General features: G+C 39.3%; 1 protein-coding gene across 1 annotated transcript in view; it reads left to right on the top strand.

Annotated features, from left to right (window-relative positions):
* The window catches only part of LOC107558800 (NACHT, LRR and PYD domains-containing protein 3-like), a 35,840-nt gene that overhangs the window by 8,205 nt on the left and 4,337 nt on the right, over window positions 1–23,298 (top strand). Inside the window, exons 9-19 of the mRNA XM_016242489.1 lie at window positions 1,042–1,212; window positions 1,850–2,020; window positions 2,728–2,898; window positions 13,519–13,686; window positions 13,932–14,105; window positions 15,817–15,995; window positions 19,333–19,552; window positions 20,403–20,457; window positions 20,821–21,348; window positions 21,438–21,515; window positions 23,100–23,192. Coding sequence (XP_016097975.1) covers window positions 1,042–1,212; window positions 1,850–2,020; window positions 2,728–2,898; window positions 13,519–13,686; window positions 13,932–14,105; window positions 15,817–15,995; window positions 19,333–19,334 — 1,036 coding nt within the window. The 3' untranslated portion in view covers window positions 19,335–19,552; window positions 20,403–20,457; window positions 20,821–21,348; window positions 21,438–21,515; window positions 23,100–23,192. The remainder of the gene's footprint in view (window positions 1–1,041; window positions 1,213–1,849; window positions 2,021–2,727; window positions 2,899–13,518; window positions 13,687–13,931; window positions 14,106–15,816; window positions 15,996–19,332; window positions 19,553–20,402; window positions 20,458–20,820; window positions 21,349–21,437; window positions 21,516–23,099; window positions 23,193–23,298) is intronic.

Genomic DNA, 23,298 nt, shown 5'->3' with positions numbered 1-23,298 from the left:
CTGCTGCTGTGAGTTCAGCTGATTGAGCTGTAAATGATTGAACACATGAGCTGCTCCTCAGTAACAGGATACTGCAGGACTGAGAGTCACACTGAAACACACACTTTCACACACAATCAACATTTCAATCTCTTGACTTTAAAAAGCTTTTATGAAAAAGGGAAGTAGTTCACGTTTTTAAAAAAGTACATGAGTTTGGGAGTGAAATTGATTAGCTTTTAAGTTTTTTGTTTCCCTTTGGTAAGCAGATCAAGGTATGTTTCTTGTTTTGTATTTCATGTAGACTATTTCATGTTTGTTTTATTTTTTTTTATTTCATTATGATATTGTCATTAATCTCAAACAATGTGAAATATCTACACCTAATGCAGTGAACGTTTAACATTGTGCATGTTGTTTGAGATTATTTCGCTTTGAAATCTATGCTTGCTTGCTTTTTTTTTTTTCATTCTTTGTAGTTTTATGGTGCTAAATTGCAAGGATGCTATGGTGCTATAAAGTGAATCATTGTAGACAAGGTGCTGTGATGCCTGGAAAGAATTCATTGCAACAAAGATACTTCAACATTAGTGTTTATTGCATACAAGTGAAATAAATCAAAAGCACCCGTCAAAAGCAATGCATCCTTTTACTGGCCAAATGGCCACTACAATGTTAATTTTTCTGTACTGATTGGTTTAATTGTGTTAGCACACACACACAAACACACACATAAATCACTACTTCATACATATTCATTCAGATCTAACAACAGTAACACTCAGCTATGTAATGAATAAGGTCATTAATAAAACAGATTTTGAGTAAGACAGACATTTTGCATAAAACACAGACGGTGTAATTAAGAAATATTTATATCTTTCTTGACTGAGACTTTGTATTATCATGTTTTGTGCTCTGACATTTTAGATCCCAGTCCAATGATCAATCAAACATTGATTTGTGCTTTAAATTTGTACTTTCTCTTTCATAATGGATTCACTGCAAAACTGTTCTTAAATTGATCTGAGAGAGTGAAGAGTGTGTCATTGTTTTCTACAGGTTTAGGGAAAGTGGTCTCACAGGTGAAGATTGTGCTGCTCTGGCTTCAGCTCTGAGATCAAACCCCTCACACCTGCGACAACTGGATCTGTCGGGGAACAAACTAGGAGATTCAGTGAATCTGCTTGCTGCTGTACTGGAGGATCCTCGCTGTAACCTGGAGAACCTGTGGTAAGATTATATATGACACAATGTATAGTAGCTATATGTAAAGTGCAAAACAAATCACAATTTTGAAAACAAAAATAACAAATCCAAAAGCAAAACAACAAATTATAAGCACAATGCCAAATCTAAAACCTAAACAAAACCTACCTGAAAAGCTAGACATAATTGAGGAAAGGAACACTTACCACTGATTTTACAAGAAGCCTGTCAATCAAGATGTACAGAAAGTAATAAATTGTGACCAAATTCGTTTCATGTACATGGCGAACTTCTGTGACATTGATAATAATCAGAAATGTTTCTTGAGCAGCAAATCAGCATATTAGAATGATTTTTGAAGGATCATGTGACTGAAGACTGGAGTAATGTTGCTGAAAATTCAACTTTGATCACAGCAATAAATTACATTTTAAAATATATTCAGATAGAAAAAATAAAAATGCAGATATATATATTTATTGACTGAGACTTTAAACGATTTTGTGATCATGTTTTGTTTATGGTGACACTTTAAATTTCATTCCAAGGATTCATTACACATATTGATTTGTGCTTTATGTTTGTACTTTCTCTAATAATGGATTCACTGCTAAACTAATCTGATCTGAGAGAGTGAAGAGTGTGTCATTATTCTCTACAGGTTGGTTGATTGTGGTGTCACAGAGGAAGGTTTTACTGCTCTGGCTTCAGCTATGATATCAACCCCCTCACACCTGAGACAACTAAGTTTGTCTGGGAATAAACTAGGAGATTCAGTGAATCTACTCTCTGATTTACTGGTGAATCCTGACTGTAAAGTGGAGACACTGGGGTAAGATCATCTCTTTGATAGTCACACATCTTTGTCTTCAGTAAGATATGGTCTTTAATGTAAATTCTAAAATTAAAATAATCTTGTAAAATATATGCTCAGTAAACACAGTACAGTAAATCTTCAGTTTAAGTCGAACACACCTAATGGTATCTGTTGGATTAAGAGCTCATAAAAGGCACTTTACCTCATCGTTACTCCACGTTTGCCGTCTGCTCATTTTGTTTTGGATACACCGCTCGTTCCGTGTCGTCAAATCATGTCGCATAGTGTCGCATCTTGTCATTACTTCCTGTTTTTTTGTTCGTTTAGAAGTATTTGGTCCATGTTGCGTTCATATTTCATTCGAACTGCACCAGAGTTTGTTTGGAAGCGGACCGAGACCAATCTTTTTAGCGGGTCTCGGTCCGCTTGTTTGGTGCGCACCAGGGTTCGGATGGCAGCGTTCACACTTACTGAAACGAACCGCACTAACAGAGCAATCACACCAGGGTTAGCTTTAATCGAACCAAACATGACAAGTGTGAACGCACCCTCACATTCAACTGTTCAGTCCTGAAGCACATGATTATTTTTAATCGGCACCATTGAGCATCAACATGCATAAATCTTATTCTATCATCAGCAGTATGTGGCAATGCTTTTCATTATATCTCAATCTACAGACACTTGAACTACAATTCAAATTGTGTCATTGTTCTCTACAGGTTGATGAATTGTGGTCTCACAGATAAAGGTTTTACTGCTCTGGCTTCAGCGCTGAGATCAAACCCCTCACACTTGAGAGAACTGAATCTATCTGAGAATAAACTAAGAGATTCAGTGAATCTGATCTCTGCTGTACTGGAGGATTCTCGCTGTAAACTGGAGAAACTGTGGTAAGATCATATTTGACACTCACACATGAAACAATGTAAAGAATATTTGAAGTGTTCCGCCTCTTTCTGCTGCTGTGAGTTCAGCTGATTGAGCTGTAAATGATTGAATACATGAGCTGCTCCTCAGTAACAGGATACTGCAGGACTGAGAGTCACTCTGAAATACACACTTTCACACACAATCAACATTTAAGTCTCTAGACTATAAAGTGTCATGAAACCCTGTTTTAGCATTAGTTATTTCTCTATGGTGGACCAAACCTGCAGAAATAATATTTTCGCAAGAGTGTAGATGAACAGGTGTTGAATGTAGCCTAAGTGATTCGCTATGTTTCCATCCAAAGATTCGAATTAAACTTATGCGCAAAACTGGAATATCGCATAAAACCTATGCGAATAAAGCACCGTTTCCATCCAACAAGTTAAAGAAAACAAAATCACACAATTAATGTGTTTCTTTGCCCCAATGATCCAGAATTCCTGCAGAATCCAGAAGCCTTGGTGTCTTAGCCGTTTGTGAAAATATTTTGTGATCAGAAGGGCTAATATGACTTTTCCCAGGAATTATAGCTGGATGCTTTTCTCTTTGTTTTATAGGAACATGCTTGATTTCAGGCACCGATTTTATGCCATCATCCATATAAAAATCACACTCCACAAATGGCTCTTGCATCTTTCCTTAACTTAAGTTCTCCATGATAAGTTACAGTTCATAGTTTGCTACCAGAGAGGGACTATTCCCAAAAACATGGACTTTCATCCTCCATGACATCTTTAGAGGGGATCAACCACTTTAAACCACAAGTTGCGGTGATCCACTCTCACCACAAAGCTATCGAACTTCTGCTCAATGTCAGCAGTGAATGCCACTGCCTCTTTTCTGGAAATGCAGAGAAACACCCAGTGAAGAGTTATTTAGGTCAGATCCTGAAAGAAGCACTTGATTCAAAGAAAGACACTTGTACTGGGCGCTAGAGTCAACAACAACTCTGATCTGTCCCGGCTTCTGAGGATGATAGACACTGAATATAGGCAGTCAGAGCTAATTCTGCATGACCTGCATCGAAAATCCTTTGCATAAATAAGATGAAATGTTCCTGAGTGACATTCGGAAAGGAAGAGGTGCCACACAGCTGTTAGAGCTGTCGCTGAACATTTTCTTGTGCATCAGTTTCATGAACACTCAATCTTCAATGGAAGGGGCTATCTTTTCTGTGTCTTGGGTCTTGGGTATCTCATCAAGTACCCAGTGCAGGTGGATGGGTAGAAATGACAGCCATGTGAAGAGATGGCATGACCTTTGCTGCGTAACTGCTCTTTCACCTTTACCTGATTAGGACATGGACCACATACACTTGGACGTCCATTGAGAAGTATGTTTGTACAAAACTGTGCTAGGTTTATGTGCTGACCCCAAGCAGACATTTCCAAATATCACCCAGCCAAAGTCAAGCTTTGTTGCCTTGTTCGGACCACTAAACTGTTTCTTCACTTTGTGGACTTGGATGACGTCTTTCCTCAAGAGTAACAATATCTGAGCACATGGATCGATCTCTGGTATTTCATCAGCAATAGATTTCAGGTGAGAGAACTTGTGTGCAATCTTGGAAGATGGGATCTCAGAACAGTCGTCAGACATGTAATTAAGCTTGATATGTGTTGGGAGTGACACATGTTTCCATACATAGATACAGCTTGAAAACCAGTGGCTCTTCTTCCAGAAGTTTTTGTCACCCCAGCACAGGTTCGAAGAGTGTTCTGGGGGCCGCTCTCGGCGACGAGCAGGCTGGGGCGCTGCGGCCGGTGAACGGGTGGAGGCAGCAGCTGCCCGCCGGGGCAGGGTGTGGCGACCCGCCTCAGTCTGCTTCTATGTTGAAATTCTTCCTTTTCATTTGAATAAATAAAAAACCCTCAGGTCGACCTAGAGATATTTTATTTTGTTTGCTGAGCATTGTTTAAATCTTCACCACAGTCTCTGGATGACCCTCAGGATATACTCCTGTCAAACATATCTTAAACTATAATTTGGATATTGGACTGTCTCACAAATCTTGTACATTGTGAAGTGACATTAGCAGGAGGGCTTTTATCATCCTCCCTGGCATGATCTGATGAGGGGTCTTTGTTGGCCTGCGGAGGAGGACCAGGATGTAGTGCGGACATATGTCTAATGCTGTCACATTCATTGCATTTGATTACTGCCTTGCAGTTCCCTTTACGAATTGACCAATCCACTTCGAGTGTAAACTAAACGAGCCAATGCACATTGGCACGCGATGATTGCATCCAGCTGCCACTGATCATAGCGTGAGCATAAAAAGGCAGCTGGTGCAACGCATACCAGCTCTTCGCTTCGGAGCCGAGCGACAACATCGTTCTGCTCCTACCAAACTGCTTCGTGTGTGACGAGTCTAGCGCGCTCTCGGGAGCTTTTTGTGTTGGCGGACGGCGCTTCAGCGGTGGTCGTTCCTGTGTCGAGTGGGTTGCGCACTTCAGGCTGCACTACCCCCTGTCGTGCTGCAAATGGCCGTTTCCCCTGTGCGTCTCAGCAAGTAAAAGAGCATTTCCCTAAAAGAGCCAATTTCTCTAAAAGAGTACAGTAAGCGGGTGCGTCTTTGTAAAGACGACGGATCGTCTTTTTAAAGATGCCGTTTCACCCGTGCGTTTCTGGATGCGGTCGTTACCTGGTGCCGGGTGATGGTCATGATCGCTGCCTCACGTGTCTGGGCATGAAGCACGCTGACGTGGCATTCGCGGATGAGTTATGTTCCCGATGCGGGAAGATGACTATCTCGGAGCTGCGGGCCAGGCTTCGTTTCCTCGAGTGGAAACCTCCACCGCGTCCCGAGCCCTCGAGGTTGGATGATTGGTTTCTCGGGGTGGCTTGCGCTGGTTCTCAACGCCCCTTTCTTCCCGGAGGTGCATGAGGAGCTCACCAGGTCATGGACGGCACCTTTTACTGCCGGGAAACGACCTGCTGGTTCCTCCTCCCTCACCACCCTCGACAGTGGTGCAGCTAGGGGGGTATACAAGGGTCCCCCCGGTGGAGCGGTCGGTTGCAATGTGTCCTAATATCGCTTATTGAACCATGCCTCCCCTCCCAGGTCTGTAGGTACTCGTCTGGCCTGTCCGGCAAGGCCAAGGCACTGAGGGACCTGCACGAGGGTGGTCATGATCCGGAAGTTCTGAAAGAGCTCCGAACCGCTACTGACCTCATGCTCTGAGGGACGAAGGTCACTGCGAGTTCTCTGGGTCGTGCGATGTCCACACTTGTGGTCCAGGAGCGCCATCTCTGGCTGTGTCTGGTTGATATGAGGGGCGCCGACAAAGTTCGGTTCCTTAATGCCCCTGTGTCCCTCTTCGGCGACGCGGTCGAGAGCTTGGCCCAGCAGCTCGCGGCTGCACAGAAGCAGACTGAGGTGGGTCGTCACACCCTGCCCCGGCGGGAAGCTGCTGCCTCCACCCGTCCCAGGGTGGAGGCAGCAGGATGGGAGGAGGCCTCAGGATGGGAGACCCGGGAGGAAGCTGCTCTTTGGGGGATGGTAAAGGCACCTCTCCCTCCCCAGGAGGAGGGCCGGGTGGAGAATCTGGAAAATCTCGCTGAAAGAGCGGTTTTCTCTGTCCATGGGTCCCGGGAGGGTTCGGAGAGTCGTGGACGAACTAACACCGGACCACGCTCATCCTCCTCCTTCGCCAGCTGGCAGCAGCGGGCGGTTCGAGAGAGTCAACGAAGGCCGTACTCTCTGGAAAATCTTGACGAGAGAGCGGTTTTTTCTATCTCTGGTTCCCAGGAGGGCACGGAGAATCACGGACGGCCCAACACCGGACCTCACTCATCCTCCTCCTTCGCCAGCCGGCAGCAGCGGGCGGTTCGAGAGCGTCAACAAAGGCCCTATTCACGTTTGTGCGGCAGAGCGGCTCCCTCTCGCACTGTATGACGTGACAGACAACTAGTTGTCCAGTCCTGTTCCGTTCACACAGCGCGTGTGTTCCGAGAATGCGGTTGTGAGTCCTGAAAATTTACAGGTGTGAGTTCGGTTACAGAATGCGGTTGTCACACCTGTAAATAACCGAAATGTGTGTGAACATAACCGTATTAAGGACTCAAATACAGGACTGACAAAAATCAATTTTCTAAATGTTTGTTAATAACAAGATGTCGGAACAGGGAAGATGGCAGTCAACTGAGAGAGCAGTGCAGCACCTAGACAATTTGGAGAACACACAGGGCAGGCTTGCAACGGGGAAAGGTTAATGAAGTTTGCATGACAACCACTTTTCTTATATTGATATCTTAACAAATAGAAAATAGCCTTAAATCATGTGTAGTTACTGGCACATGTCAAGCTTTTCTTGCGATCTTGCCACCTCCTATAAGCACAGTTACTTTTTACACATGAGATGCGTATTCAAAATGGAAGCACAAACAGTTGCTCAGGTGAAGAACAATACCTGCTTGTAAAAGCGAATGAACATATCCTGTATTTGAGGTTAAATCATTAAACATTGAGAATGCAATGGCAAGTATTACATTTAGGCCTGGGCAAGTTAATGCGTTATTATCGCGTTAACGCATTAATTAATTAACATCGACAATTATTTTATTGCGCATTAACACAGTTTTTTATTATTATTATTATTATTATTATTATTCTGAAAGTCTGTTGCTCACTGGCTCTGAATACACATACAGACAAACCATGGGTCACAGGAGGGGTGGGATGTTGATCAGTACTGGTTTGGGATAGGCGTCATCATGCATCTCAACCAATGAGAGCATTTGGGGTGGGCCTAAAGCCGCCTTTCCACTGTCTCCAACATTTAGATACGATTGTCGTTGTTCTCCCCCTATCGGCAGTCGCCCAGAACTTTCAAATTGATCGTGAAGCAACCGTCACCCTTGGCTTATCACCATGGCAAAATATAAGCTTTTAATGAATATAATGAATATATCCACACAAAACAAATGACCCCCCAAATAAAAACACAGTAATTTTATGGGGCTAATCAACTTATATTATGATTTAATATTTATAAAATAATTATTATAAACTGCCATTTTACAGAAATAGTATTTACAGAATAATGTTAAAGTGGGAAAATATTGGTAATTCTGACCTCGCGCTCATAGTTTTGATTACAATACATCACATCCGGTCGGACGGTCTCATACGGTCTAGCTGCAGAAGTTCAAATATTTTAACGCATCCGAAGCTCAAATCGGGTCCGAATTTTCCGCATACGCATATGATCGGAACTCCACGCAGCTCCCGCACTACTCTCCATTGGAAATTAATGACTTCCGGTCTGCCGCTTGTCATTTATCGGAGATAGTGGAAAGGCGGCTTAACACCGTGTCTACACCGGATGCGAGCTGCGTGATGTGACAAAATACTACAGAACCCATTATAATCAGTGAAGATGTCTACGCTAGACGCGGTGCAGCGTGACACGACAAATTCCCAACAGCAAACTGCTGCCTCGTTCTATTTATGATGTACTGACACAAAGTTTGAATGATTTGCAACGGTCGCTTTGTCGCATCCAGTGTAGACAGACTTTAGCTGTTGCGGCAAGGATATAGTGAGGTGAAATACAATCGGGAGTCTGTGCAGGGTGTTTATTTTTGAAATGGACAGGATTTTTTAACTTTTATTTTGTATCTACTGTGCGGCTTGGACGCGGCATCCGTCAAAAATAGGCGAATGTACTTAGAATCGCAACGAATGAAGGCATGTATGAGCCTCCCTCAAGACACACCATCACAAGAAGAATACACGAGTTGTGTGAAAAAGATTTTTTAATCTGATTACATTAATGTTTAAGTTGAGATTTACAATAAATATTTTAACTGCTACTATGTAAAGGGAATACTGCTGTAAAAATGCACCTTATTAGTTTAGTGTTTGCAAACCAAATGTTATTGCACTTTTGTTCATACAGCAGTACTTTTAAAATAAAATACACTACTTTTGAATTCATTATTGAATTTTGCGCATAATGCGATTTTTGCTCAGAACTAATTAATTTTTTCTAACTCCAAACAATTGGCCACCAATTGAAAACAGCTGATAATCACTTCCTTTGATTCAATACATCTCGGAACTTGACGCTCACAAAAGTGGATTACATTTTAATGATGAAAAAGATGCACACATGCTCACACAGTGAGGCGAATATGAAAGGCTGAGTGGCGCTGACAGTGTCTCAGTCTCCACTGGGCTAGAGTAAAATAATAACATGGTTTCAAGGTGTGTAGCATTTAAACTACTTTATTAAATAACTCCTGACCAGTCGGCACTAACAGTGGCTGCTGTTCAATACTGCAATACTGCAACTCTCTTCTAAGCTCTTCCCTCTCTTCATTAATGGGCATTGACTTGCATTTTTAAAAATTATTTTATTATGTTCCTTAAGGTTAACTTATAATGTTAATAACGTTTTTTTTGCACAAAAAAACAAATAGGTAAACGTACCTATTAAGCTCACGTACCCATTAAGCACACTTCCCTTTTTGAGATCAGATTATAAAAAGAAAAAAAGAATTTATTATCCTACTTGATGTCTTAGCCAATTGATGTGTTTGTTACTACATACCTCCTGTAATTTCAAGTCAGTCAGATTATTGCACACTGAGATATGGGTCTCCGTATGTTCACACTGTCCGGCGGCCATTTTGAAAGCTGTCTAAAAACTTTCACCAAAAGAGGAGCCCCTTAAATGTGTGTTTTTTAGACGTTTAAGCCTTTATTTTGGGTAAGTTTCACTACTTACTGTAAAATTAAGAGATTAATGTTTAGACTTTTGCATATAATAACCTAGAACGTGGATGTGGGAAATAATTACATTAGATCCAAAAGATAGTTTTAGCAGCATAGCGCAGATGCTACAGAACACAGTTAGCTGACTAGCTGTATAAGATTGTGTGCTACGCTAATATATTACTTCACAGTCATTACTGGCTTGTACTTTTACATCCATAATATTATAAATTGACAGTTTATTGCTGGTCTGTGGTTTTACAATGCTGTAATTTTTTAAGATTTCATATTATTTTAAGGTGAGTTTAAAGGGTACACTACTATGAAAATCACATCGTTTCAGTGTGACATCAATAAGAAAAAGTATAATTTCATAGATTTTGTTAATAATAGTTGTTCATATTAAAATATGTATGAACTTAATAAATGACCTAGACTATTTATTTAGCAAAATCCTGTCATTTTAATAAATATTACATGAAATTTATTACAAATTGTTGCTACTCCAATTAAGCTCAATGTGGCCTCTTTAAGCTCTTCCACATTGAATGTCTATGTAAATACTTCAGAAACATAATTTAAGTATTAACTTAAAGTGACAACCATCAGTTAAGTTAATTGATTTTCTATAGATTCTGTCAACTCAAATCTGCAGACTGGCTCTGGCCTTTGGCAACTAGCATCAACTTCTCCAGACTATAAATCTGTGGAAAATCAGGGCAAAAATCATGTAGTGTATTCCAGCCATAAGAGAGTCTAGATAAGTTGACATCCATTTAAAAAGAGGTTTCATAATGAAGCTAGTTTCTGTGTTCATCCCCATGAATTTAATGTTTTATTGGTGTGTTTTAATTGATTTTTGAATGTGTTATTTAGCTGAACATGGACTAGACTAGATGTTGCAATGTGCTTAAAATAAACAAGAATTTTTAATAAAACATGATGTGAGCTTAATGGGAACAGGGGTGTGCTTAAAGTGTACAAACATGTACCCATTAAGCACAGCCAGACTTTTTTAATTTAATTATGTATATCTTAATTGAAATGCTTTTGTCATTACACACAATATTTTTGTGTGAGAGAATTTTATTTTAACATAACTTTTTGTACTGAAACCAATATCTTGTGCACTAAAAATGTCTCAATGTAGATTTTGGTGAGCTTAATAGGTACATTTACCCTATATATGTGGGAAAAAAATCTTTTCAACCCTCATTGTGACCCTCTGTCTAAAAATGATCTGTTTTTAAGGGATGGGTCCTTTAAGACTGGTCAGTAATCGGTCACCGTTTTGATTGGCTAACGTCATTGCATACGCAACAGTATCAACGCCCCCTTGCTATTTCACGTAAGTGTTTTGACAACATGATCCATATACGTCATTTACAGACAAAGCATTATGATTATATAATTTACTTACGGTTTGCGATGCAGCTGCTGTCAAATCCAGTACCACTTCATCTTTCAACAAAAGGTTATTTGAGAACTCTCCATTACACTGTGCCTCATTTACAAAACAAAATGCTCCAAACAAACATATAGTCCTCCAACACGATCTGGGTTGCCATGAAAATAAACCATCACTTGTTTCTGATGCTGGGATCTTTCTGAAGTCTGTGCAGAGATGCGAAACAGCTGTTTAAATCAAACACGTCAAAGCAAACTTTCTTTCTCTCTTCCATTTGTCCTATTGTCGACAGACTCAAGTGCGTGGTCTATGTCAGAAAGTGAATGCGCATCTATATACTGTATCCAGTGTAGACAAGACAGTGGTAGTTATTTTAAAGGGGTCATATGATGCGATTTCAAGTTTTCCTTTCTCTTTGGAGTGTTACAAGCTGTTCGTGAATAGATAAGATCCCTGAAGTTGCAAAGACTAAAGTCTCAAAACCAAAGAGATATTCTTTATCAAAGTGAAGACTCTGCCACACCCCCCTAAAATGGCTCGTTCTAACACGCCCCCACATATCTAGGTCACTATGTGGGAATATTTGCATAATGCACCCAAATGTGCACGCAAAGAAAGAAGGCATGGTTTCAGTAACCGCAGTTAGTGTTGATGCAGCATGTCAGGGAGACATTGTGTGTTTCTAGGCGAAAGCAAAAGCACTTTATTTGGCCTTCCGAAAGTAGATGCATTTAGGAATCTTTAAGATTACTTATAACAGAACAGCAATGCATTTTATGGACAACAGTTTCATAAACCTAGGAGAGGAGGTAATTCTGACTTTTCTATGGCAATCTGGTGCTTCTGAATCAGCTACTGTAAGTATGTTTTGTTACTAGTTTAAGTATTTGCTATTGACTGTTCAAATGCGGAGTTTTGCGCATCGTGTGTGGGTGTGTGTGTGTGTGAGAGAGAGAGAGAGACAGCGTCACATCACAGTGGAGTCAGCTGTCTTAACCGCAGCTTGTGTACTGGATCATTACTGTGTCTGTTCCCCTTTCGGGCTTGAACTGATGGTAAAACTAATGACATTATTTACTGTCTTTACATTTATTTTGAAAGATGAAGCTCGCGATTATGGTAAGGGGCGTTACATTTCTGACAAGTGCTTGCGGTGTTCGGCCAGTCACAATGTACTGGGTCTATACAATAATGTACAGTATTTGAAAAAGAATGTGTTTTTTGAACATTAAAGCATGTCAACATATTCTGTTACACCAAATACACAAAATAATGATCTTTAAAAAAGCATCATATGACCCCTTTAAAACATTTTAAAAATAAAGGTGACTTGACCTGACTTGACATGGAATGACAAGCTGGACTCAAAATGTGTGTGTGTGTGTGTGTGTGTATAATTTAACCATGAAACTTGCATTAGTATTTAAAATTAAGAAATACATTTGCATTTGTAGGTTTTACGGTATGAATGAATTGCAGTTGCAAGTTATTGCTTTCAGTTCATAGTGTCAACAATCACAAGCAATACTGTTGTTAGGTAAAGAAGGTACTTTTTGGTGCAAAAACTTTACAAACTTTATAAACTAACCTTGAGAAACATAATATAAAAATCGGAAAATGCATTTCATGAGCATCATGACCTGTGATCAGTGTAATTTGCAAGGGCTCATGTACAGATGTGTTTTGTCGCAAAGTGGTTTACTGCTCTCTATGCATTAGGGAATCAAGCCAGTGACTAAACGATAAACTTCACACTGTTCTTTTCTTGATTTGTGATTATATACTGAAAGCGATCAAAGATCATTCTCTTTATAATCTTTGGAGCAGACAGTTCAAAATCAACGCAAGTCTATCAATGATTTCTGCATTTTCTTCCATTATAATCAGACTATCTTATTTACATTGTCTTTTCACTGTGTTGGTTATGATGAAATCATGAGATTGCAGAAATTGCACTGCAATAAGCAGATTATTGCATCATGTGCTCAGTAGACATGACTGTGTTTGGCTACAGCGCAGCTGCATCATTTGATGCAAAGGGTATAGGTCTAAATAGAAAGCTATAATCAACACTTCAAGATTAGAAAATCTTGCTGGCTGTTATAGTAAATATGCAGTAAAAGTTTATATATAAAATTATATGTAATGCTCATTTCATATGCAAGGATGTCAGCCAATCATAGCAGTGGTTGTTTACATAGACGTCTCACAGCAGACACACCACTTCCAACAGATTGTTCAAATCAGAGGCTAAATTCTGGGTAGAAGATGACCATTTATATGTTTATACCATTTATATAAGTTACGACTGTTTTTTGATTTTTGATTAAAGAAACATACTAAGATTATAAGTGCACCTTAGGAAACATTATAAAATAATTTAAAAAATGCTTTGCCATTCTGATGTGAAATAAACTGAGAGAGTGAAGAGTGTGTCATTGTTCTCTGCAGGTTGAAGAAGTGTGATTTCACAGGTAACGGTTGTGCTGCTCTGGCTTCAGCTCTGAGATCAAACCCTAAACACCTAAGATATCTGAATCTGTCTGGGAATAAACTAGGAGATTTTGGTGTGAATCAGCTCGCTTCTGGACTGGAGGATTGTGAAGTGGAGAAACTAGCGTAAGATCATCTCTCTGATAGTCTCACATGTCTTTGTCCTCAGTAAGATGTGACCTATAATGTGAACTCTAAAACTAAAATTATTCTTATATTGTACATTAAGACTCATATCTCTGTTGAGGTAACCACAATTCTATTCAGTTTATAATCTGCCACATGTTACGCAGTAATGTTCACAAGAGTTATTTGGAACATGTGGGTCCTGCAAACTGAGAGAGTGAAGAGCGTGTCATTGTTCTCTACAGGTTGAGATATTGTGGTCTCACAAATAAAGGTTGGGATGCTCTGGCTTCAGCCCTGAAATCAAAATCCTCTCACCTGAGACACCTGGATCTGTCTAAGAATATGCTAAGGGATGAGGGTGTGAAGCTTCTCTGTGCTGCACTTAAGGATCCTCAGTGTAAACTCGAGATACTGGAGTAAGTTAATCTCTCTGATAGTCCCACATATAAGAAGTGTCCTGTAATGAGCTTCAGTTGCTTCTGGTAGTGTGATTAATATCGAACTTTTAGATAAACATTAATGTTCAAAAATAGTGAGTCAAAGCCTCTGTGACTTACTGCAGAGGATGACTAACTCAGATGTTTAGAGCTGAACAGACAAGAGCCTAAATATGTTTATCATTACTATAGTGATCAATGGTACAGTGAATGAAGGTTATAATCAGTTTAGCTTTCAACATTATCAGACCCTCAAAATCTTTAAAACAAGTTGTTAAATACAGTAGAATGAACCAACATACTGTATAGAAATGCATATCTGTAAGAATCAACACACTGGTTTGCAGGAGCAGCAGAATTTCAGACTTTCTCCTCCATCAGCATGTTCCTTTACTTCTTATATCCAGAGAAAAGCATTATTTAGGAAAGAAAAGTTGATTAAGATGAAATATAAACACCAAAGACCATAAAGCTGGAGGTAAGTGGATGATGATCTGGAGGAAGAGAAGCTCATTAACATGAAAGATTATAGCAATAGTTCTTACGTTTGTATCCAGTTGGCCCAACAAAGGTATCCAATGGTGGCTGAAGGTTTCCTGCGTCTTTTCAATAAGTAACTAACACTGAGTGAACTGAGTGAAGGGAAGGATGGATAGGAAGTAGGGGAGAAGGAACAAATGTGACCCTGGACCACAAAACCAGTCTTAAGTCGCTGGGGTATATTTGTAGCAATAGCCAAAAATACATTGTATGGGTCAAAATTATTGATTTTAATTATATATGCCAAAAATCATTAGGATATTAAGTAAAGATCATGTTCCATGAAGATATTTTGTAAATTTCCTACTGTCAATATATCAAAACTTAATTTCTGATTAGTAATATGCATTGCTAAGAACTTCATTTGGGCAACTTTAAAGGCGATTTTCTCAATATTTAGATTTTTTTGCACCCTCAGATTCCAGATTTTCAAATAGTTGCATCTTGGCCAAATACTGACCTGAATTGTCCTGTCCTAACAAACCATACATCAATGGAAAGCTTATTTATTCAGGTTTCAGATTATGTATAAATCTCAAATTCGAAAAATTTACCCTTATGACTGGTTTTGTGGTCCAGGGTCACAAATGTGAAGGAAGGACAGGTGAAAAACAAGCGTTCCCGCATCTCTCCGAGGCGTGTGGAAACAGATGCCTGTATTGTTAATACACTGTGTTTGTATTGTCCATATCTCATGAGAGTGTCTGAGGTTCTTCCAGCCTTAGACATTGTACATTAAGACTTTGAATATCTATACTGAGTTCATCACATTCCTATTAAGTTTATAAGATGCCAGATGAGGCCAAATATGGCACAATTATCTGTTTGATCACAAGAGCTAATAAATGACATGCAGTAGGGAAAATGTGGGTCCTGTGAAGCAGTAGGTGTTTATTAGAGGTAAGTGACTGTTTCTCCAGACAGATCCGTCCTTTTATAACTATGAAACAATATCTCACATTCAACTCTTGTGTCTGTTCAGTCCTGAAGCACATGACAGTTTCAAACAGCAGCACTGAGCATAAATCTCATTCTATCAGCAGCAGTATGTGGCAATGCTTGTCATTATATCACCTCTCCTGCTCTGAGATCAGAGTGAATGACAAACTACAGACACTAATATGACAAATTGTGTTGTTTTTCTCTAAAGGTTGAGGTACTGTTGCGTCACAGATGAATGTTGTGCTCCTCTGGCTTCAGCTCTTGAATCAAACCCATCACACCTGAGAGAACTGCATCTGAATGGGAATCATCTTGGACCTTTAAAAATGAGGATTCTCAGTAATTTCGTGGCTAATCCCATTTATAGACTGGAGAAACTAAACCATTGTGAGTATACTTTTATTTAGAGCCTTAGGTTAAGTTTAGTAAGGCCTCTTAAGTTTAGTAACAGTCCTCATATGTACGTAATTGGAGAATATAAGATAATTCGTCTCCACTTTACTCTCTGTATATTAAACTGTCGTTTAATAAGAGTTTCTGTTATGTGCTTGATCTATGAATATTTTCATCTCATTTTATTCATCTCTCTGTGTGTACGTGATGAGTGTTGTTGATTATTTAATACAAAGTTCTGTCATGAAACTCTAGATGGTGCAGGCTGATAGGTCCTTAACTCAATCTGCTAGTAATCTTTTATCAAGTCTATTCATTCATTTCAGCAGAATATAATTAAAATGTTACATGTTAATAGCCAAATTCCCCAACACATCTACTGTACTTACGCGACATTGATCACATTTCAAATAAGAAAAAACTAATATAACCAAGGCCAAATTATGAGAAACAGAAACGATTAATTCATTGCTTCAGGCTATGCAGTCTTAGTTTCCCTCACCTCACGTCCCCATAAACTGAAGTTATGCAGTCTGTACTGGAAATAGAATCGATTAGTTCACCTTTTGAGTCTAAGGGTTTGAGTCGTTCATTCAGCTAAAACTATGCAGTCTGTACTATAAACATACAATTAGTTCATCTCTCAAGTCTTCGGGTTTGAGTCATTCGTTCATGCCTTGACAGCCCCATAGGCTATAAGGCTATACAGTCTGTAAACAAAATCGATTAGTTCATCTCTCGAGTCTTTGGGTTTGAGTTATTCGTTCTTTTGTCATGTGCCCGCTTCCCAGCTCAGTAACAAACCCAAACATTACATATTATTAACTGTATTTTGTTGTTATAGCCTATTAGGCAACTTTGCTTTATGAAAGTGATTTTACCCTATCATACAGATACAATTTAAAGCATTAACCAACTCTTTATTACCACATTCAATGTCACAAATGTATACATTGTAAGAAATAAAAAAGCTACAGTTTGAGACCATAAACGCATCACGTAACTGTAAGAGTTAAAAACTGACTATGCATGTTTGTAAGGAAGGTTGGGAATTATTAAAGTTTTATTTCAATTGCAATTCATTTATATGCAATTCAGAGAATTGTTTCTAAACACATTATAAATGTTAGAAATGTATTGCTGAAACACCTTACAAAGACTGTGAACTATGTAGTACTGAATTGTGGAGTTAGACCGTTAAATAGTTTTTCGCCATTTTTGTGTTCAGGATTTTTTGGGCGGGGCTGGCATCAGTACTTTGATGTCATACACCGATCGGTCTGCGCAGTGCTGTTTCAAGTCAAACACACCTAATAACTAGATCACATTAGCATAAGTGGTTTGTACGCTCAATCGCGAGTTACTGTCATTACCGTTAGTTAGGCTGCTACCGCCTACAGTTTGCTAGCTAGCTTTGCCTTTGTTATGTGAATGCATATTACCTGGTTGCGATAATTTACAAAACAGCTTGTTCTCCTTAAGCTGCTAGAGTGAGCATCCATTCAGGTTGTAGCGGTATTTGACAGTTGAGAGAGACGGCAGCTTTCCTGCGAGAGGGCGTGATTTCAGCACCAACAGCGGACACGTCCCCAGCGTTTGAGAGCAGAGAATACTGTTTATTTTTTCAAGATTTCAAGATTTTTCTTTTTTTATTTACTTGGCGTTTTTTATCATTTAAATTTGGCTGGGTGGTTAATAACACTTTTTTTCGGTGGTGTGACAATCTCAGAACACATATTTAATATTGCTTTACACAGACTTTAACAAATTTCTGTAGCCAATACTCGAGAGGTGAACTAATCATTTCTCTATCCGGTAGCGTCTTGACTATGGGGCTGTCACAGGATGAACGAACGACTTGAACCCAAAGACTCAAGAAGTGAACTAATCATTTCTGTTTCCTGTAAAAAATTAATAGGATATTCTTTACAGGAAACAGAAATTATTAGTTCACCTCTCGAGTCCCCCCACCCCCAAAAACGCAAACGGACCAAGGGGGGCCCCACTTCCTACCTCGCACTGGGCCCCTCCCCAACTTGGGACGGCCCTGCGCATACATAGTCAACACGAAATGAACGAATCCCTCCCCGATTTCCCCGAGTCATATGAAAGATTGAACTACACATCACTATTTGCTGTGGCAATTTGCGGCGTGCTTTTACAGTTTTTTACAGTTACAGTCTTGCATTTGATTCAGGAATTAATGACTAAACATAAGCAGCAGCGTTGCACAACTGTGTTTACTCAGCTGCAGCAACAAGCGGTCTGTTGGACTATCATACTAATTGTTGTAAAGATTCGCCGACTTAGCTACAGATATGAGAACAGGTTTAAGTGAAATAAGTATTCGCCCTGTATACATTTTCAACCGGGGTTTGGCATATTTGGCTATTTCAATGACAAGTTAATTTATTTTCAAGGGCGACGTTTTCCTTCCCTATGCTAAATGTGCATGGTTGATTTCAGCTGCTCGCAGTGTCAGAGTCCTGTTAATTATTCATTGTTCCTAAAGACTTTTCAAAAATGCCTGTTTCTGTACATGGCCTCTATCCTTTATATTAACAGCAAGGACTGCAATAGAAATAAGCCAATGGCTTTGTTTTTTTATCCTCAACAGTTTTTTAAAGTGTATGGGATACTTCTTATTTTGTACAGTTTGTAAAGTTGTCAAATAAATTTAAATTCAATTTCAATTCAATACTATACAATCAGAGGATAAAGGGTTATGTCAACAACAATTATCGAATTACTTTAAATTATGATTCCTTTAGAGGTGTTTGCTGCCTTTTTTTCTTATCTCTATCAGCTTCCAATGTATATCTATTTGATGACGACACATTCTAAAAAAGAATTAAGCCATTCGGCATGGTAGCACAGGCACACTTATTTTAAATCACTAGAGCTGTAGCAGCTTGTTTACACTCAGCAGCAAGCATGTTTTGGCTTGTATTGTCCATTTCTGTGTCTCCTGCTTTGTTGGGGGGTTATTTCATATGTTATATGTGCAGCAGCAGTGTGTCTTACATGCTCACAGCAGCATGTCTGTGGATGTATTGGCAGTAGCAAGTCTCAGTACTTGCTCTGCAGCAGCATAGCAGATATATTCTGCCAAGACCAAACACATTAACATTACCATGTATATTGCCATTTTAATCTTTCCAAGAATTGTAACTGTTATTAATCCATCAGCAGTTTTTCATTCATATATTTGGCTGTAATATGAATATCCTAATATCTCTGACTGTGTTTTTTCTGAAATTGATCTGCTGATGTGATGTGACGGCAGTAATGTCTCATACTCATATGTGACTGTCTGTGTGTTTAATTGTAGGACTCTCAGTATTTAGACGTCAGTCCAGTTTCCTCAGGATCGGCTGAGGAGCCGCTACAGAGACACACAGTCACACAATCAACAGAGAGGGCAAATTCCAAACAGCATTTTTACACCCTTGAAGGGTGCTTCATGAAGGGGATTCCATTTGTAGGGACAATGAAAGTGAACACCTGAATCCCTTCATGAAGGGCCTTTCCACATGTCCATTAGCGAAAGGGTACATGTAATAATCACTTCATGGAAGTAATTTAATCATTTATGGACATTCATTTTAAAGTTAGATATTGCTGGATAGTTTGAGTTAACGTATAAACAGAATAATTCAAGTTGTTTTGTTGCTATATATTATGTACATTTTCATCATGCATTTCAAGTTTAAATAACTTTCATAGATAAGAAATATGTTTCATATTTACATTAGCTATGTTAGGTAAATGTGACTGTACTTGCAGGGTTCAAAGAAGAGATGACAAGTTTTATAAAGTTAAAGGGATAGTTCACCCAAAAAAGAAAATGTGATGTTTATCTGCTTACCCCCAGGGCATCCAGGATTTAGGTGACTTTGTTTCTTCAGTAGAACACATATGATGATTTTTAACTCCAGCCGTTGCAGTCTATTAGTCGTATAATGCATGGCAATGGTAACAAAATCTATGAGAGTAAAAACAACATGCACAGACAAATCCAAATTAAACCCTGCGGCTCGTGACGACACTTTGATGTCCTAAGACACGAAACGATCGGTTTGTGCGAGAAACCGAACAGTATTTATATCATATTTTACCTCTAATACACCACTATGTCCAACTGCTTTGAGCTCGCACAGGCATCCGGTGCGTGAGGCGTGTACGTGCTCTGGCGTAGTTTGCGCAAGCGCCGGAAGTGATCTCTCACGCGTATACGTCACTCATTGTTTACACAGTGCACAAACATTGTAGGTACGACGGCGAATCCAGAGAGGGAGCACACACATCTAAAGCATATTTTAAAAACTTGTATTATAAAATTTATATTTATTTGTAATGTAGTAATAGCAATGATAAGAAATTCCTTTTGTTGCTGCCTAGCAAGAAAATTAGGTAATGGACCCTTTCCACAAGACTGTGATGACGCGTTTCAATGGTAATCAGCATCGTAAATCCTCCAAAGTTTTTTATATTTAATTTTTTTTAAATGTATGTACATTTATAACACTATACTTTGCATTATATTACCTTTGCATCAAATTACAAAAAAAAAAAAGTTAACGCTAATGCCAGGGTGTTTCTAATACAGCGTCTATGGGAGTGACGGTAAATTTGATACCGTTCCCTCTTTTGACTGCTGTTATGTCTCTCTGTATTTTTTCCCCCCCTTTTTTTAAAAGTTGTGAAAACACTGTCGTGGAGTTTTTCTTTTGCTATTTGAGCAAATGTGAATGCAAAAAATATATTTGTGGTAGTCTCCCATTCATCGCTATGAAGTTGTTTCTGTGTCTGTATGAAGGAACAGCAAAGCAGGGAAACCCAACACTCCTGAATGAGATCTACACAGAGCTCTACATCACAGAGAGTGAGAGTGGAGAGATCAGTAATGAGCACGAGGTGAGACAGATTGAGACACAATCCAGGAGAGCAGCAACAGAGGACACACCGATCAAATGCAGTGACATCTTTAGAGCTTTACCTGGACAAGACAAAGCCATCAGTACTGTGCTGACAAAGGGAGTCGCTGGCATTGAAAAAACAGTCTCTGTGCAGAAGTTCATCCTGGACTGGGCTGAAGGGAAAGAGAATCAGGACGTCCAGCTCATATTTCCTCTTCCTTTCAGAGAGCTCAATCTGATGAAGGACAAAACACTCTCTTTCAGATCATCTTCAGGTCTTTTTCCCTGAAACAAAAGAAATGGACATATCCAGTGACAAATACAAAGTTTTGTTCATCTTTGATGAGTACAAATGGACATCTGGACCTTTTCCTGCGGTTTCTTCTACACACCCATAAAAGACCTGTCATCACAACAGTCAATCATTGGTGATTATTTGTTATAATAAAAGTATTATATTGTATTATTATGACTGTATGTGCTGTTAATATACATGTCATGTTTAAACCCCATTCAGGTGCTCTTCTATAAACCATGGGTAAAAAGAAGGGGAAAGGCAGAAGTCCTCGAGCAGACAGCAGCGCTGAGACAGCAGGTACATGTGTGACAGCTGCCCTGAGCAATGAGATGCTGCTGACAGTGATTTTAATCATGAAACCTCCCACGATTCTCCTGCTGCTTTGTAAGGGGTTTACTGCACTCACATACGTAAATGAACTTGCCAGTTTGTGATTGCTGTGACCGAGCCAATGCGAGTAGTTGTGGGCGATACATGTAGCCACGCCTCTAGAGGCAAGAGGCAGTGCAGAGTTTGACCCATAGTCTAGGCCAGGGGTCACCAAACTCGGCCCTGGAGGGCCAGTGTCCTGCAGAGTTTAGTTTAAAAAAAAAGCCACTTAAACAAGCACATCCAAACACATAGTAATGAGGAGCCTCACACATGGGGTCACTATCATCTGTGCAGTCGCTCAAATAAATAATCTTAGATTCTGATAAAGCAAAAGTTTTTAGGTTGTTGTTCAAATAAAGCTGTGTTTTAAATGTATTGTTTAAATAAAGTAGCTATGAAATGTCACAAGATTGTAGAGCTGTCTTTCTTTCATTTTGTGGGAGCAGCAGGACTATTGCAGCCTACTTTAATCTAACATTTACATATTTGTATTCTTGCATTTATTTAACAACATGCTTTAATGAAAAGCCTCCTAGTTAAGACGTGAACAAAGAATTACAAAAATAAACAGTGATATAAAACTTGATTTTTAAATAATGATTTACTGTATGTGAATCGAAACTATCAAACTAAAAACAAAAGGACTCAAAAAGATGAGCTAAACAAAGACAGAAATGGTTCATCTGTTCCGTGCTGATAAATTAGTAGGCTAGGGTTCGAACACTTCAAGCATCATCGCTCGCTGCACAAATAGAAAGTGAAATAAATGTTCAGAGTTGATGTTTCGCCTTTTAAGAATCGATTCTTTACAATACGGAGTATCATAGTGTACCTTTATAATGAATTTACCTGTAGCTACTTGAGAGAAAATGAGAGGATTTGTATAGCCTAAATCTGTATGTTATCAAATGTTAGTCAAGGTGAGTGCTGCTGAGTTCTCGAAACAGCTATTACAGGTGACTTCCGCTTTAATATGTTTCTCTGACGGACTTATTAGTCCTTTGAGATTTTTTATGTGTATTTTATGTGTTGTTTCATTACCATTTCGTGATGTCTGTGGTTCATTTTAGCATTTGTGTTAATATACGACTGACTTTATGTATTTGAGTGAACACCGTGTCTCATGCTCCTGTTCCTCTGACTCTCAGGATCCGTTCAGCAGAATGGGCCTCATTTACGAAACGAACGTACGACAGAAAATTGGGCGTACGGCCGTTTCAACGCAAAACGTGGAATTGATCAATATGGACGTGAGCGGTGGCTACGATCAAATCTCACGTCTGGTCTCAGCTCGTGTACGCAAGTTTTTGAGTTACCTAAACTTGCGCACAGCAATAGTAAATACGGTGGAGAATTGTAGATTGACAGCATTTTGCTCATTTTTATATTCCTGACCGTCAAACGAAGCTCATTAGTCGATCATTAACCAGTCAGATTAGAATGTCTTTTTTGTTGTTGTGTTAGATTGATAAATGAGGCCTAATGTGTTTGTTTGTCATTTCCATCCAGAGTCATTGGAGATGAGATTCTGTTTCAGCTGTTCATCTCTATCATGGATGACACACAAGCATCTAGAGATGAAGATTTTTCTCCACGATGCAGGTACTTAAATGGTAGTAGAATATGGCAGTCTCTATCATGTTTTGTGTGCGTTTTGTTTTAGGTTAAAAGTATGGAGCCAGATCGGCCTCAAAAATAACACATTTGC

This window comes from Sinocyclocheilus grahami, unplaced genomic scaffold (assembly GCF_001515645.1).
Source record: "Sinocyclocheilus grahami isolate Dianchi unplaced genomic scaffold, SAMN03320097.WGS_v1.1 scaffold661.1, whole genome shotgun sequence".
Taxonomy (NCBI): Eukaryota; Metazoa; Chordata; class Actinopteri; order Cypriniformes; family Cyprinidae; genus Sinocyclocheilus; species Sinocyclocheilus grahami.
The sequence above is the reverse complement of the archived record's forward strand: the minus strand, read 5'-3'. Positions and strand labels throughout refer to the sequence as shown.